This window comes from Rattus norvegicus, chromosome 2, assembly GCF_021556685.1.
Source record: "Rattus norvegicus strain SHRSP/BbbUtx chromosome 2, alternate assembly SHRSP_T2T, whole genome shotgun sequence".
Lineage (NCBI taxonomy): Eukaryota > Metazoa > Chordata > Mammalia > Rodentia > Muridae > Rattus > Rattus norvegicus.
In genome coordinates this window covers 54,271,501-54,289,469 of record NC_141535.1, presented here as the reverse complement: position 1 = coordinate 54,289,469, position 17,969 = coordinate 54,271,501, and the positions used below count along the sequence as shown (strand labels likewise).

Below are 17,969 nucleotides of genomic sequence, written 5' to 3'. Positions count from 1 at the left end.
CAGAGAGAATGTTTAAATCAGTATTTTCTTAAGAAGAATAGATTTTACTTCCTGCTGAGCTTTGTGTAACCAACATTGCTTTCTAATTCTGGACTATTTCTACTACTTCATCAAAGAATCGTATAGCCTCTTAGCTTCAGCCCCAATTCCAAATTTGCCTCACTCACTGGTAACCATTAATCTTTTGTCTATGAATTTGAGTATTTGTAACACTTACTAGTTATATAATCTTTTGTGCCTGTCTCCTTTCACAAAGGCTTCATCTATGTTGTTGTACCATATATCATTATTTTATTCCTTTATGTCACTTAGTAACATTATCTATGTGACCATACCATGTATTCCTTTTTCACTCATCAGCTGATAGACATTTGGGTTGTTCCCACTCTTGAGGCTGTTATATGCCATTATCCTATGGGCATTCTTGTACCTATTTTTGTATGAATTTGTTTTTCCAATCTTTTGAACATAATATATCTGGGAGCAGTATTACTAGGTCATATAGTAAGTCTATATATAGCCTTAAGATAGAGACTCATTACACAGTGATGGCTAGCCTCAAACTCACAATCATACTTCAGTCTCCCAAGAGTTGGGATTACAACTATGTATCACTATGTCCAACCTTGTATTTATTTTTTGAAAAGCCACAAAACTGGTTTTCCGCAATGGCTACACTAGTTCACATCCCTGACTGAGGGCTCCAATTTTGCCATATCCTCTTACTTTAGATATTAATTATTTAATTATATTAGCTAGAATAAGTTTTATCCTAATTGACCAGAAAATAAACTTAGCAGAAATCAGTGATTATTCTTTTATAATTTTCTCTGAGAAAAGACATACTAGGCAATGTCTTTTATTTTATTTTTTCTTTATTTTAATTATATTTGCTCTTTGACAATTTCATAAATATTGTCTTAGTTAGGGTTACTATTGCTATAAAGAAATACCATGACCAAAGCAACTTGGAAAGGATGTGACTTATATTTCTATATCACTGTTCATCATCAAAGGAAAGCAAGACAGCAACTCAACAGGGCAGAAGGCAGGAGCTGATACAGAGGCCATGGAGGGGTGCCACTTACTAGATTGCTCAGCAACCTTACAAATCAAAACCAGGACCACCAGCCCAGGGAAAGCCCCACCCACAATGGTCTGGACCCTCCCCCATCAACTGCTAATTAAGAAAATACCTTACAGCCTGGTCTTATGGAATTCTTTTCTTTTTTTTTTTCTTTTTTTTTTTCTTTTTTTTTTTATTAACTTGAGTATTTCCTATTCACATTTCGAATGTTATTCCCTTTCCTGGTTTCCGGGCCAACATCCCCCTAACCCCCCCTCCCCTTCTACATGGGTGTTCCCCTCCCCATCCTCCCATTATGGCCCTCCCCACAACAATCACGTTCACTGGGGGTTCAGTCTTAGCAGGACCAAGGGCTTCCCCTTCCACTGGTGCTCTTACTAGGCTATTCATTGCTACCTATGAGGTTAGAGTCCAGGGTCAGTCCATGTATAGTCTTTGTGTAGTGGCTTAGTCCCTGGAAGCTCTGGTTGCTTGGCATTGTTGTTCATATGGGGTCTCGAGCCCCTTCAAGCTCTTCCAGTTCTTTCTCTGATTCCTTCAACGGGTGTCCCGTTCTCAGTTCAGTGGTTTGCTGCTGGCATTTGCCTCTGTATTTGCTGTATTCTGGCTGTGCCTCTCAGGAGAGATCTACATCCAGCTCCTGTCAGCCTGCCCTTCTTTGCTTCATCCATCTTGTCTAATTGGGTGGCTATATATGTATGGGCCACATGTGGGGCAGGCTCTGAATGGGTGTTCCTTCAGTCTCTGTTTTAATCTTTGCCTCCCTATTCCCTGCCAAGGGTATTCTTGTTCCCCTTTTAAAGAAGGAGTGAAGCATTCACATTTTGATCATCCGTCTTGAGTTTCATGTGTTCTACGCATCTAGGGTAATTCAAGCATTTGGACTAATAGCCACTTATCAATGAGTGCATACCATGTGTGTTTTTCTGTGATTGGGTTACCTCACTCAGGATGCTATTTTCTAGTTCCAACCATTTGCCTATGAATTTCATAAAGTCATTGTTTTTGATAGCTGAGTAATATTCCATTGTGTAGATGTACCACATTTTCTGTAACCATTCCTCTGTTGAAGGGCATCTGGGATCTTTCCAGCTTCTGGCTATTATAAATAAGGCTGCTATGAACATAGTGGAGCATGTGTCTTTTTTATATGTTGGGACATCTTGGGTATATTTTCTTAATTGAAGTTCTCTTCTTTCAGATAACTCTACCTTGCGACAAGTTGATATAAAACTATCCAGCACATATGTACATAGTGCATTCTCATTTTGCTCATCCCCTGCCCACTCTCTTCTATGCTATCCTAGCCCCTGTCAACTCTGCTCTGCCTTACAAGTGCCTTTCTCACATTCCTGTAAGAATCTGTTTTCGTTTTGTGATCTGTTGAGTTTTACCAAGGCCATCTGTGTGACCAGGTTTAGAAATATCTATCAGAGCCTGGTGGGCTGACTCATAAGTACATAGCTGAAGATTATGACTGCCCTTGCCTCTGAATCTAACAGTAGTCAATAGTTCCTGAGGGATAGGATAGGGTAGGACCTCATAAGTCCCTCTGTGGTCCAGGATGACTGATGGCAGGCCCAGTTTTGTGCAGGCTCAGTGGTGGAAACTTCATCTACTGGAAAATGATAATGTCAATGACTATGTCATGCCCAGAAGATAACATTGTTCATCCATTCTATCTTCTGGCTTTAAATTCTTTCTGCCCCCTCTTCCACATTATCCCCTAAACCTTAGAAATGATTCTATAAATGTCCTATTCAGGGTTTGGCAGTCAACTACCATTCACTCTCAGCACCAGAAGCGGTCATAAGTCTTGGCATTCACTACTATCCATTGCAAAAAGAAGTTTAAGATTAAAGCTAAGAGTAACATTACTCTATGGGCATAAACACAAATATTCAGAAGGTAATTTGGCAGCCTACCAGTTTAGCTACAATAGAAAGGCCTAAGCCATCCTCGGTCATAGGATTTTGATTGGGTATGAATTCGTTCCCATAAAGTGAGTCTCAAACCTAGAGAGCATCTGATCACTTCCTGACTGTCATGCCAATATCACAACAGTGGGTTCGTCTTGCCTAACAGGTGTTGAGGTTCATAGAGTTCATAGCTGGTTAAGACTGTTGACGCCTTCTCTCACACAGCAACAAGTATAGCACTTTCTAAAATTAAAAAAGATAGCCAACAGAGTGGAAGCCTGAGCTCAATTCCAGCTTTCAAATTCCTCAACATTTCATGTGTTACATGCTTGGAACCCTTGTCTTTTGTTTCTCTTCTTACTCCTTTTAAAATATCCATGCACGTGTACAGTGTAGCCCTCCAGGCGTCTAGCTCCTCCTGCCCCTGCGTCAACTTGTCTTCCGTCTCTCTCCCAAGGTCATATCTTAGAACCTTCGTGTTTAAAATGAAAACTTTGCGATCTGAGGAGATGGCCAACTAGTTAAAACATGAGATATGAAGTCCAGAGTTTGGATCCCCAGCATACACATAAAACTCAGACCTGTGGTACATATAATTAATCCTGGTGCTGGGAGGCAGACAAGCGGATTCCCGGGACTTACTGGTCAGTCGACCTGCCTGAATGGCAAGCTCCTTATTCAGTGAGAGACCCTATCTAAAACATGAGTTAAGAACCAGAAAGGAAGGCAACCTCTGGCCTACACACACACACACACACACACACACACACACACACATGCATACATGATACTGAACACACTCTTATGTATATGTACGTACAAAGCCTCCAAAGAAGAAATGCAGATGAGAACCAATGCTCTTAAAGACATCTTCAGTTCCAACACTCATTTGTGGGAGTTAATCTAGGGGACAAAGTTTGACCTCTCTTTTGAATTGCAACATTCTTTTCTGGGATGCTATATATAGATGTTAAACAATACCACCTTTAGGTTGAAGCATTATTCCTTAGGACCTTTTCTGCTCTCTACCTGTTATCACACCTCTAGTCCTACACATGCCCTTCAAATGAACTACCTGCCCCCATATCCTTCCCACTAGCTCTGGGTCTTAAACAGGCCCTAAGGAATAATACAGGAAATGAAGCCATGACTCTTTGGCTTCAGAATCGATGACTGACAATAGCAAGGAATAGATGGTGAGATGGTGAGCCAGGAAAACAGCTTCTCCAAATGTTAGCATCACCTCCCAGAGAGACTGGCTTTATCTCTGTAGTTCCTGCTTTACATACTTCAACAATATGTTTCATGGGAATGTCACATGACCCTCCTGATTCCAAGTATCCCTTCTCTCCTTTTCCTGCAGGTTCCTCTGGAAAGCCTCGATTCACCAAGTGTCGTTCCCCTGAACTGGAGACCTTTTCATGCTACTGGACAGAAGGGGATGATCATAATTTAAAGGTCCCGGGATCTATTCAGCTATACTATGCTAGAAGGTGAAGGCTTCGAGCCCCCTCTGACTTTTTCCTCTACTGATTTGTCCGTGCTGATTGTGTGGAGAGTTTGGAATTCTGAGTGAGAGCATGTGTGCATATGTGGGTGTGGGCAGAGGCCTGAGTGATGTTTGAGCTGAGGCCTCAGGGACCTCTCTCAGGCAGTGTGCTAAATTGGGGAAAAGAAATGAGTGAGAAAAACTGTGTATGTATATAAGGGAAAGACACTGGAGGCAAAGAAAATTGCAGGTGCAATGTCGCGGTGGCCATGTTGACCTGTTTGAGAATCAGAAGAGCCTGTATAGGTGGTATGAGACTGAAACGTGGGACAGTGACATGTGAAGGAGGCTACTCAGGGGGCTACTCAGAGACTGTACCAATGCTTATAACCAGGGAAGACCACTGAATCTTACTTTGTTTTTCAAACAATGTGTTTTAAGAGCGTCCATTACTTGGTTTCTCTATAAGAATAGGCCTATGTCTTAAATTAATTAATTACCTGAGGGAGGGAACTTGCTCTTGCATTTTTATCCATGTCATCTGGAATGACACTCGGTGAGGAAAACAAACATCTGGAAACACGGTTCTCACCTAGTCATTAAGATTCATTCCCTGGCCATGTCCTCATTTCCTCTCCCTCTACTGTTACTGTGCAGTATTAGCATAATATATGGGATACTCTGTGATATTTTAATACATCCATATGACACATAATTCTCAAACCAGGACAATTGGTGTATCCAATTGGCATTCACCATTTCTTTGTGCCAGGGCTATCCAAAATCCTCTCTTCTAGATACTTTGAAATACATAATCATTGTCAACTATTATTACCCTACTGTGCTGTAGAACAAAACTTCACCTTTTAAAATGGTAAACACTTTCTTGTCTTTCTTTCCTACACAAACCTCCAGGGAAGGCCAACAACCAGCTGCATGGTTAGTGGGGACCTTTTGTCTTAGACTCTCATCCAAGGATCTGAGAATTATGTGTTCCACTTCATAGATGGTAGGGAAGGGAAGGAAGATGTGAGGGCAGTTAGTCTGAGCTAGCTTCCTTCAGTATGTCCTGGCTTCAGTACTTGCTCACCAAGTAACAGCCAGCAAATTAGTTAAGCTAAGCTTCCTCATTTCTAGGAGTAATATAATAGACTTATTAAGAGGATTTTTGTTAGAAAAATTCCTGACACAGTGCATTCTGCATAGTAAGTACACAGTTAATCAATCCATCAATAAGCAGAATTTTCTTAGTATATGATAATAATTTAAAACAATAATGATGTAGGATCCAGATTCCTGAGCTATAAAAAGTAATTCCTTACTATTTATGGTTACTAGTAGACTATAAGAACTTTCTAATTCCTGCCTAGGTGTTTAATTTACAGACAACAAAAACTTTAAGTGAACAACAAAGACTGGCCCTATGCACCTTCTAAATAGGAATGACATCACAGACATATAGCCCCGGCCAAAGTCACACAGAAATGAGTTAGATTGGCACCAAACAACACTTATTTATCTTGAGGTTGATACTGTAAAGAATTATGGGCCAATAAAGTAGAGGCAGGCAGACAAACAGACAGACAGATATTCACTAAGATGCAAAGCTAAGGAGTTTAGGAACACTTTCGAATATGTATGAATTGATTCTGTTCTTTCCAAAATGAAAAGAGAGAGAAACTCCCTAGATGCCATCTTGCTTCAGTAGCTCAGACAAGTTAGAGCCATCAAAACAAATGAGAGGGGATGTTTTGTTTTTGTTTTTGTTTTTCTGGTCGTTTTTTAAGTTTTTTTTTCCAAGATTTGTTTTTTTATTTTATGTATAAGTACAACTCTTGCTGTCTTCAGACACACCAGAAGAGGACATCAGATCCCATTACAGATGGTTGTGAGCCACCTGTGGTTGCTGGGAATTGAACTCAGGACCTCTGGAAGAGCAGTCAGTGCTCTTAATCGCTGAGCCATCTCTCCAGCCCGAGAGTTTTTCAATACAGGCACCATTGACCAAACCAATCCAAGGAGCACTGGGATGATACCTTGAACCAGTTCCACTCCAGGAAAATGATTTTTCCACCCTCCTAGCAGTCGCCTAGCCTAGCTGTGAGGCAAAGGAAAAATCCAGAGACACAAAGCCCTCACAAACATCCTTTTCTCTTACTTTCTTCTATCAGAGCCACAGTAACTGCGTCTCCTCCTCACATCCCAATTTTCCCAGCACCCCCAGTCTACACTCACCCTGGGAACTAACAAGAAGTCTGCTGCAAGTGTGACCAGGGGGAAAAGAAAATCTCAGACATATGCAAAAGACCATCCCATTTTAGCCCTAGTGGAACCTAGGCTCCCAGGAGAAAAATATTCCCACCTCCCTAAATACCATGAACACAAGCAAATTCATGACCAAGTGCCAAACCAAACTCCCCAAATCAGAAGTTTGTATTTTCTCTACAAAAAAACATAAATACTTTGAATACTCTAGCCAAACCCACAAAAACCCTCAGCCCTGTTTGTCTGAGAATCGAGTGTAAAATCAAGGGTTCGTCTATCAGAATGGGGCTGTACTGATGGGCTCTCAGCGCCCACTTACACAGCGGCAAAGGCACAGAGGGGGACTTCCCACTCTTGTTAGTGCTTCTGAGAGTTCATTCCTAGGCAACTCCTAAAACTGTAGAAATCATGCCTCTCATCCCTCACCCACAACACGACAGCAGGCTTTAATCCAACACTTAGAGTCTGTGGAGGCAGAGAGAACCAGAAGATGTGGTAGTGTGGCTGGGCTGTTCTTGGAATCCAAAGCGTACATGAATCTAAGCAGGTTGGGCTGTCAACACGACAGAAGAGCACAGGCCTGCGTGTGTTCTCCTTGGATCCCAATCTTAGCCAGGTAAGCTGGCCCAGGAGATGGCACAGCTTAAGAAAGCAGCTGATTCAGAGCAGTCTCTGAAGCCCTGTGATGGAGATCCTGCCAAATCCAGCCTCCACACTTGAAGGCAACTGGGCTTGAATGCAAAGCAGAGCTATGGCAGAAAGAGAATCTGCAGAGTGGTGGAGCTTTGGGAAAGGCTTCCTGGGAGCGAACTGAACCACATCAACATCAGCCTCACTGTTTCACTCTTCTTACCATTTATTTTAACATATATATATCGTATTGAGACCTGGTTCGTTTGGGCATAGGGTGATGACTAATCTGTCTCCTTTTTGTTAGAGGAGGTTGATTGGTTATGTCCATCCCTGAAGTTTATGCCAGACAGAGGTGCGTTGTATGTATGGTCGATGGGTTTAGGGGACTCAGCGGCTCTTGATAGAAGGAGCCGGTCATGGTGGTTAACAATTGGCATCCCTTAGTTGGAATTATTTAATGTTTGTAGGCCTGGAATCTGGTTTTATTTTTATGACTTCTCTGTTCTTTATTTTTACTCCAATCCAAACCTTTAGAGAGAAACACTGCTTTTACTATTTTTAATGAAATCTCTTATGGTCTTTATTCCTGCCACAAGGTTGTCTTGTGGCAAATCAAAAGAACTTCATTTTGAGAACTCAGAGGAAGGAGAAAGTAGCTTCCTTAGATCATCTTATGTCTTGTATAGAACACAGGGAAGACAGGTGATTTCATGAGGTTATTTGGGTTTTAACTGAGATTTACTAACTTAAGATATCCATTTTAGCCAGGTATGGTGGTAAGCATTTAGTCCCAGCACTCGGAAGGCAGAAGTAAGTAGATCTCTGAGTTCAAGGCCAGCCTGATCCACAAAGCAAGTTTCAGAACAATTAGGACTACACAGAGAAATCATGTCTCCAAAACCATAACAGAGAGAGAGAAAGAGAGAGAGAGAGAGAGAGAGAGAGAGAGAGAGAGAGAGAGAGAGAAATCTGAGCTTGATTAAGAGTGGAGCTGATGGATTTAGAAATCCTAACCCAGGTTTTACACACAAGCCCTGAGGAGCAGAGCTACTTACATTGCCAAATGTCAGAAAACCTAGCAGACACTGTGAAGCACAGTAGAACCTGGTGGTTCCTTATAATAGTCACAGACCTAGCTACCCTGAACCTTTGCACCGTCTCAAGTTGTACTTTGTAAAACTGATACAATTATTTATGTAAGGTACATTTAATATCTTCCCTGGTATTGCTGAATGCCCAATATTCTGGACAATTTTGGTAGAACTTTTGAATTCACACTTAGCTTGAATGTCAAATGAAACAAAAATGCTACCATTCAGTGAGTGGCCTATCTCTGACCATTCACTGTCACACTGCAATTCACAAGCATGCACAAACACACTTCACCTTTCCCTTTGCTTTTCTCCACTTACTTTCCCTGTAATAGAAGAATCTCCCAAGGATTTAAGAACCTCAACCAGAATTTAAGCAACAGTTCACTGCCGTCTCCGATTCTGAATCCTCTCCTGTTTTAATCACAAGTGTGTTCAATCAGCTGTTGGGCAGCTGTCTCAATGGCCCCTGGTTCTATACAAGTCCCGAGTACCAAATAACCAGCCTGAGAAGCAGCTGTTGAGAAGGAAATGTAAATTCGGCTGACTTCAGTGATTGTCATTCCTTCTGCCCTCCCCGAAGCCTGTGTTCTTACTGCCCAGTGCTGCCAGCACAACCCGACAGTGGGAAACTCTCAAACATCCATATGGCTTGCCAGACCCAGCCCCTGTGACTGCACAGAGTCATTTCCTGTCACTCTGTGTGTGTGTGTGTGTGTGTGTGTGTGTGTGTGTGTGTGTGTGTCTGTGTACGCGCGCGCACCTTTCTGTCTGTCCATCTGTCTTACATGTACATGTTCATATGTGTGCACAGATGTGTGTTTGTATATGTTCATGTAAGTACATGTTTGTGCACAGATGTATGTTTAGATGTGTGTGGTCTAGAAGGCCGAGGATGTCTGATGTCTTCTTTTATTGATTGCCACCTCTTAATTTCTAAGATAGAGACTCTCAATGAACCTAGAGCCTTGCCCCACCGGCTAGCCTGGCTGGCTAAGCAAGCCGGAGGGGTACTCCTGTTTACCTCCCAAACACTGGGATTCCATGTGCACTCACCCAGCCTTCTCATGGATTCTTGGGATCAAATTCAGGTCCCCATGTTTGCACAGCATACATTTTACTGACTGAAGCATCTAGCAGGCCCCTATTTTAGCCTTCTTTCTTAACCAAAGGTACCATGCATGGCTTTTTATCCTCCTCAACAATAACCCTCCTCTCACCTGAACCAGGCTAGTAAATAAAACAGAGAGAGAATGAATTATCCCACCTGTGTTTATCACTCATCACATGGGAGAAACAAATTAAAGGAGGAAGGGTTTACTTTACCCCATGTCACAGAGGGCTCAGTCCATGGCAGCCTGAATATGCTGCTATGGGCCTGTGGAAGGCAGAAAATAGCAGTGGTAGTCACATGTGCAAATCTGGCTACTCAGTTTATACTGTCAAGGAAGAAGAGAGCCCGTCAGGGGGAGGGGCTAGGAAGGAGATAACACTTCCCAAAGTCACATCCTCAGTGCCCTGCTTCCTCCAGTCAGCCTGCCTTCTGTTTTCTACCACTCCCAATAATGCCATCAAATTATGGTTCCATCAATGGTTAATCCAGTAACTGGGTCACTGAGGAATTATTGGGTCTACCAGCTGGGAACTCACAGCACATACACTCAATAAACAGATGTTTTTATTTTAGGCAGAAGTACCAATAAGCTCCTGACAATATTCGGATTCTAATAACACTGTCTATAGATGTGATGTTTGTAAGGAATGGTACTACTGAAATGTTAATTTTTATGTTGTAAGATATTTGTGTCTTAGCTTACTGGATCTGGCTGCCGGATACCTTACTTTGACTAAAGCTACGGCATATTTTGTGGAATGATTAATCTTTTTTTACCCTCCATATCAGAATTGCTCATGAATGGACCCCGGAATGGAAAGAATGCCCTGATTATGTCTCTGCTGGAGCAAACAGCTGTTACTTCAACTCATCGTATACCTCCATTTGGATACCCTACTGCATTAAGCTTACTACAAATGGTGATTTGTTGGACGAAAAGTGTTTCACTGTTGATGAAATAGGTAAGCCGTGGATTTGTTTCACTTGACAGACTTTAGACTAAATATTAAGGAAGCCCCAACTTCCAAGTATAATCAAGTAGAAAGACTTTATGGTTCTAGGAATATGGAGTCTGTCTCACAGGGGTCTAAAGGAATATAGCCTAGAAAGACAGTCAACTTGATTCTAACTTAAGGAAGCCTGGCAATGGGACTAGAGAGCCACTCGGTGCCTAAGAGCATTGGATACTCTTCAAAGGACCCAGAATTGTTCCCTACCACCTACACAGCGACTACCAACCATCTTAAATGTAAGGGGATCTGACACCTTCTTCTGGTCTCCAAACACAAAACACACAGGCACACATGCAGACAAAATACCCATACAAATAAAATAAATAAACTTTCTAAGTTTAAAAAGTAGACACCTGGTACTAGATGTTATGAAGAAATGAATCAGGGGCTGAGAGATGACTCCAAAGTTAAGAGCACTGGCTGCTTTGCAGAAAGACCATCATCCAGATGGTGGTTCACGACTATCTGTAACTCGGTTGCAGGAACCTTCTAACCTCTGTGGTATCAGGTATGCACATGCTGCGCTTACATCCAATCAGGCAAAACAATAAAATCATAGCCTAGATTTTCTTGATCACAAAACGAAACAACTATAACAACAAAACAAAATTTACCAAGCAACCACAATCAGGTCAAAGTTGTGTTTATAGGACCTCAAACAAACATTGACGGAAACAAGTCAGAGAGCCATGCGGATGATTTATTTCCCATCCCATGGACGTAAAGAGGAACTGAAATAAGTATCCATAACTGGGATATCCATGTTTACAGCATAATTGTATAAACAGCAAAGGGCAGGGGAGCAACAAAGGATTTTCAGTAGCTGACCTGAGTGCTTTAAAGTCTATCCACAAGAGCCCATATTTTTCTCACATGAACTGTCCCTTCTCACAGACAAATGCTATTTCTTGGGCAGCAATAGCCTCAAAGATGATGGTGGGCTGGGGATGGGGAATGTGGCTGACGGCTGCAGACAGAAACCAGAAAAACCTGGGAGTCTACCTTCCAGAGAGAGGATCGAAAAAACCGTAAGAAGCAGAAAAAATCGTCTCCTGGGTTCCAGAGGCCACTTATTTAATAACTTCCTCCCAGCTGCAGAACTGAAGCCAGGAGAGGGAGAGGGTAGATCAGTTGTAAGGACACTGGTTTAAGATCCATGCTTTGTCCCCACCCCTATCTGGAGCAAGCCTTTATCTGTCTCTGACTGAGCTCCTTCACGCATGTTGACTATACATGATACAGTCAAGTAGCAGGATTGGGAAGTTCAAAACTAATTGCAGGACAATGTACCATAACACAGTATGGCAGGTCCTGGACTTGAGGTGTTTGGATGCCTAAAAACAAGGCAGTGGTCAAATGCATAAATGACCTGCTATCCCTGTAAGATGAAGAAAAACCAGCTGAATGGAACTGTAACAGTTCAGTTACCTCATAAAGTGTGAATGAGAGTTACCAAGAGTCACAGACCTAGAAACTACTCAGTTCTAATGGTTGCAAAAGAAAAGAAAAGTTTAAGGGCTCAACAGCAGTTGCATAGACCTAACAGCCCCTTGGGGAGGGAGGGGGGACTTGATCTCACTGCCAAAAGTTATATTTGCATGTATTTAAATAAGGAACTAACTAACCCAGAGAATTTATGTCTCATATAATGGTTGTAAGAGATAGGCTCTATTATAAACCCCATTAAACAGATAATGCCACTGAGACTCAGAACTGTTAAATGATGACATCAAGGTAAAATAAGATAGTACATTATGATTTTAACCTATCACCACTATGCTGTTAGTGTCTTAAAGAAACTGACTTAGCCATTTGTGGTGATAGATTGAAGTAGGGACAAACTATAGCCATTAGAAGACTGATAGTCACATTAAAATGACTAAAAGAGTCACAATAGTAGCACAGAGGAGGGAAGAAGAACTGGGTAAAAATTCAGTCTATGGTGACTCTGGTACATTCTGAGAAAAGACCCACAGTTGTCTCATGTACTGTATTGTCCTTCACAGGGCTGTCCTTTAGATTTAGATGAAATCATAAATTAGTTAAATGTTTGCCGTTCATTCAGTTCATTCAGCAAATATCATGTCCTTACCTTTGGGCCAGGCAGTGCTGCAAAAGAAAATGTCTACCCGGTAGTACTAAATCCCAGTAAGGGTGCAAAGGGCCAGTTCCACAGAGAAATGCACAGCAAGAGCACCAGGGTGTGGGAGAGGCTGCAGTATAGGGTCAAGTCACCTGGATTGGTTTCACTGATGATAGGTACAGCAGAGAAAAGAACACTCATGTTAGTTTCTGACAGAAAAGCATTTCAGAAGAAAGCAAAGGTGACCACTCGGAGATGTAAACACACCTTCTGTATGAATGAAGCAGAAGGCAGCAGAGGACCTGGACAGACTGGGGAGGGAGAGGGGTGGGAAGAGACAAGATTTGAGAGTCATTTTCAGGCTCTTATAATGGCTTCCCCTTGGAGCGAGATAGAAAAGCTAGGATGGTGATTGCTGTGATGCTCTAACTTAAAAGGTAAGAGGATACCGTTTCTGTGGGTTGTGTGGAGATTAAGACTGGAAGAAAAGGGACAAGATCTGAGGAAGGGAACAGGGAAGGGGCTAGCACAAGTGAAAAGGGATAATTGTATTTTCAAAGAGAAGCTGACAGAACATGTGGTCCTGACAAAAAGATAAGAGAATATGGATTTTATGTGGAGTAATTGGAAGGGTAAGATCACCACTGAGAAAGAGGAGCAGCTAGATGTTGGGAAGGAAGAACAGAAACTTTTTCTGCATATATTGTTTCAAGTTCTTTTAAATATTGAAGAGAAATCGTCAGCTAGGCTTGTAGGCTTACAATTTCCAAAACATACCTTAATAAGTGTAGTTAAATGCTTTAACTTCTTTTTAGCCCATCACCCACCAGAAGTAGTAGAAAGGAAAGGTTACTAGGACAAAGGAGACTGGGGTGGGGGTGGGGTTTCCAATGCCCTCTTCTGGCCTCTGCAGGCATCAGTACACGTGAATATATGTGTACACTCAGATAAACACTCAAACACACAAAATAAAACATAAACTTAAAAGTATGAGGAAAGAGATTCTCATGGAGTTAGAAAGGGGATCATAAAAGAACAGGAGAGTATCTTGTGGGGGAAGGACAAAGAGAAGACAGTGGAACAGGAAAACAGAAGTAGAGACTATGTTCACGGAGGGAGGAAGCTAGCAAATGGAAGGCTCTAGGAAGGGAAGGAACCCAATGAAAGAGTGAGATGAATAAAAGCAATGTAAATTAATACGTACATGGGGAAATGTTATAATGTATGCACTACTTTCTATGCTAACTTTAAAAAGTTAATTGAAATGCAAATACACATTCAAAACTAGTCACTTAAAAAGTTAAGCTTGGGGAAGTCCCACACCCGCGGATCCTGGCCCGCAGCAGCTCTCTGCTCCCAGACCCGGTGAGAGAGAGACCCAACCGCCTGGTCAGGTGGGCACTCCTGAGGCTGCAGAGCGGAAGAGACCACCAACACTGCTCACCCCTGCCCACATCCCTGGCACAAGAGGAAACTGTATAAGGCCTCTGGGCTCCCGTGGGGGAGGGCCCATGAGCGGCAGGACACCTGCCTGAGACACCACCGGAACCTGAAAGAAACAGACCAGATAAACAGTTCTCTGCACCCAAATCCCATGGGAGGGAGAGCTAAACCTTCAGAGAGGCAGACAAGCCTGGGAAACCAGAAGAGACTGCTCCCTGCACACACATCTCGGACGCCAGAGGAAAAAGCCAAAGACCATCTGGAACCCTGGTGCACTGAAGCTCCCGGAAGGGGCTGCACAGGTCTTCCTGGTTGCTGCTGCTGCAGAGAGCCCCTGGGCAGCACCCCACGAGCGAACTTGAGCCTCAGGACCACAGGTAAGACCAAATTTTCTGCTGCAAGAAAGCTGCCTGGTGATATCAAGACACAGGCCCACAGGAACAGCTGAAGACCTGTAGAGAGGAAAAACTACACGCCCGAAAGCAGAACACTCTGTCCCCATAACTGACTGAAAGAGAGGAAAACAGGTCTACAGCACTCCTGACACACAGGCTTATAGGACAGTCTAGACACTGTCAGAAATAGCAGAACAAAGTAACACTAGAGATAATCTGATGGCTAGAGGCAAGCGCAGGAACCCAAGCAACAGAAAACAAGACTACATGCCATCATCGGAGCCCAATTCTCCCACCAAAACAAACATGGAATATCCAAACACACCAGAAAAGCAAGATCTAGTTTCAAAATCATATTTGATCATGATGCTGGAGGACTTCAAGAAAGACATGAACACACTTAGGGAAACACAGGAAAACATTAATAAACAAGTAGAAGCCTACAGAGAGGAATCGCAAAAATCCCTGAAAGAATTCCAGGAAAACACAATCAAACAGTTGAAGGAATTAAAAATGGAAATAGAAGCAATCAAGAAAGAACACATGGAAACAACCCTGGATATAGAAAACCAAAAGAAGAGACAAGGAGCTGTAGATACAAGTTTTACCAACAGAATACAAGAGATGGAAGAGAGAATCTCAGGAGCAGAAGATTCCATAGAAATCATTGACTCAACTGTCAAAGATAATGTAAAGCAGAAAAAGCTACTAGTCCAAAACATACAGGAAATCCAGGACTCAATGAGAAGATCAAACTTAAGGATAATAGGTATAGAAGAGAGTGAAGACTCCCAGCTCAAAGGACCAGTAAATATCTTCAACAAAATCATAGAAGAAAACTTCCCTAACCTAAAAAAAGAGATACCCATAGACATTCAAGAAGCCTACAGAACTCCAAATAGATTGGACCAGAAAAGAAACACCTCCCGTCACATAATTGTCAAAACACCAATCGCACAAAATAAAGAAAGAATATTAAAAGCAGTAAGGGAAAAAGGTCAAGTAACATATAAAGGGAGACCTATCAGAATCACACCGGACTTCTCGCCAGAAACTATGAAGGCCAGAAGATCCTGGACTGATGTCATACAGACCCTAAGAGAACACAAATGCCAGCCCAGGTTACTGTATCCAGCAAAACTCTCAATTAACATTGATGGAGAAACCAAGATATTCCATGACAAAACCAAATTTACACAATATCTTTCTACAAATCCAGCACTACAAAGGATAATAAATGGTAAAGCCCAACATAAGGAGGCAAACTATACCCTAGAAGAAGCAAGAAACTGATTGTCTTGGCAACAAAACAAAGAGAATGAAAGCACACAAACATAACCTCACATCCAAATATGAATATAAAGGGAAACAATAATCACTATTCCTTAATATATCTCTCAATATCAATGGCCTCAACTCCCCAATAAAAAGACATAGATTAACAAACTGGATACGCAACGAGGACCCTGCATTCTGCTGCCTACAGGAAACACACCTCAGAGACAAAGACAGACACTACCTCAGAGTGAAAGGCTGGAAAACAACTTTCCAAGCAAATGGTCAGAAGAAGCAAGCTGGAGTAGCCATTCTAATATCAAATAAAATCAATTTCCAACTAAAAGTCATCAAAAAAGATAAGGAAGGACACTTCATATTCCTCAAAGGAAAAATCCACCAAGGTGAACTCTCAATCCTAAATATCTATGCCCCAAATACAAGGGCACCTACATACGTAAAAGAAACCTTACTAAAGCTCAAAACACACATTGCACCTCACACAATAATAGTGGGAGATTTCAACACCCCACTCTCATCAATGGACAGATCATGGAAACAGAAATTAAACAGTGATGTCGACAGACTAAGAGAAGTCATGAGCCAAATGGACTTAACGGATATTTATAGAACATTCTATCCTAAAGCAAAAGGATATACCTTCTTCTCAGCTCCTCATGGTACTTTCTCCAAAATTGACCATATAATTGGTCAAAAAACGGGCCTCAACAGGTACAGAAAGATAGAAATAATCCCATGCGTGCTATCGGACCACCACGGCCTAAAACTGGTCTTCAATAACAATAAGGGAAGAATGCCCACATATACGTGGAAATTGAACAATGCTCTACTCAATGATAACCTGGTCAAGGAAGAAATAAAGAAAGAAATTAAAAACTTTTTAGAATTTAATGAAAATGAAGATACAACATACTGAAACTTATGGGACACAATGAAAGCTGTGCTAAGAGGAAAACTCATAGCGCTGAGTGCCTGGAGAAAGAAACAGGAAAGAGCATATGTCAGCAGCTTGACAGCACACCTAAAAGCTCTAGAACAAAAAGAAGCAAATACACCCAGGAGGAGTAGAAGGCAGGAAATAATCAAACTCAGAGCTGAAATCAACCAAGTAAAAACAAAAAGGACCATAGAAAGAATCAACAGAACCAAAAGTTGGTTCTTTGAGAAAATCAACAAGATAGATAAACCCTTAGCCAGACTAACGAGAAGACACAGAGAGTGCGTCCAAATTAACAAAATCAGAAATGAAAAGGGAGACATAACTACAGATTCAGAGGAAATTCAAAAAATCATCAGATCTTACTATAAAAACCTATATTCAACAAAACTTGAAAATCTTCAGGAAATGGACAATTTCCTAGACAGATACCAGGTACCGAAGTTAAATCAGGAACAGATAAACCAGTTAAACAACCCCATAACTCCTAAGGAAATAGAAGCAGTCATTAAAGGTCTCCCAACCAAAAAGAGCCCAGGTCCAGACGGGTTTAGTGCAGAATTCTATCAAACCTTCATAGAAGACCTCATACCAATATTATCCAAACTATTCCACAAAATTGAAACAGATGGAGCCCTACCGAATTCCTTCTACGAAGCCACAATTACTCTTATACCTAAACCACACAAAGACACAACAAAGAAAGAGAACTTCAGACCAATTTCCCTTATGAATATCGACGCAAAAATACTCAATAAAATACTGGCAAACCGAATTCAAGAGCACATCAAAACAATCATCCACCATGATCAAGTAGGCTTCATCCCAGGCATGCAGGGATGGTTTAATATACGGAAAACCATCAACGTGATCCATTATATAAACAAACTGAAAGAACAGAACCACATGATCATTTCATTAGATGCTGAGAAAGCATTTGACAAAATTCAATACCCCTTCATGATAAAAGTCCTGGAAAGAATAGGAATTCAAGGCCCATACCTAAACATAGTAAAAGCCATATACAGCAAACCAGTTGCTAACATTAAACTAAATGGAGAGAAACTTGAAGCAATCCCACTAAAATCAGGGACTAGACAAGGCTGCCCACTCTCTCCCTACTTATTCAATATAGTTCTTGAAGTTCTAGCCAGAGCAATCAGACAACAAAAGGAGATCAAAGGGATACAGATCGGAAAAGAAG

The 17,969-nt window shown here is 41.7% G+C and overlaps 1 protein-coding gene across 6 annotated transcripts in view; it reads left to right on the top strand.

Moving 5' to 3' along the window:
• The window catches only part of Ghr (growth hormone receptor), a 255,583-nt gene that overhangs the window by 215,712 nt on the left and 21,902 nt on the right, over window positions 1–17,969 (top strand). For all 6 annotated transcript variants that reach the window (NM_001437874.1, NM_001437872.1, NM_017094.3 and 3 more), the window contains 2 exon segments: window positions 4,370–4,499; window positions 10,388–10,560. In NM_001437874.1, coding sequence (NP_001424803.1) covers window positions 4,370–4,499; window positions 10,388–10,560 — 303 coding nt within the window.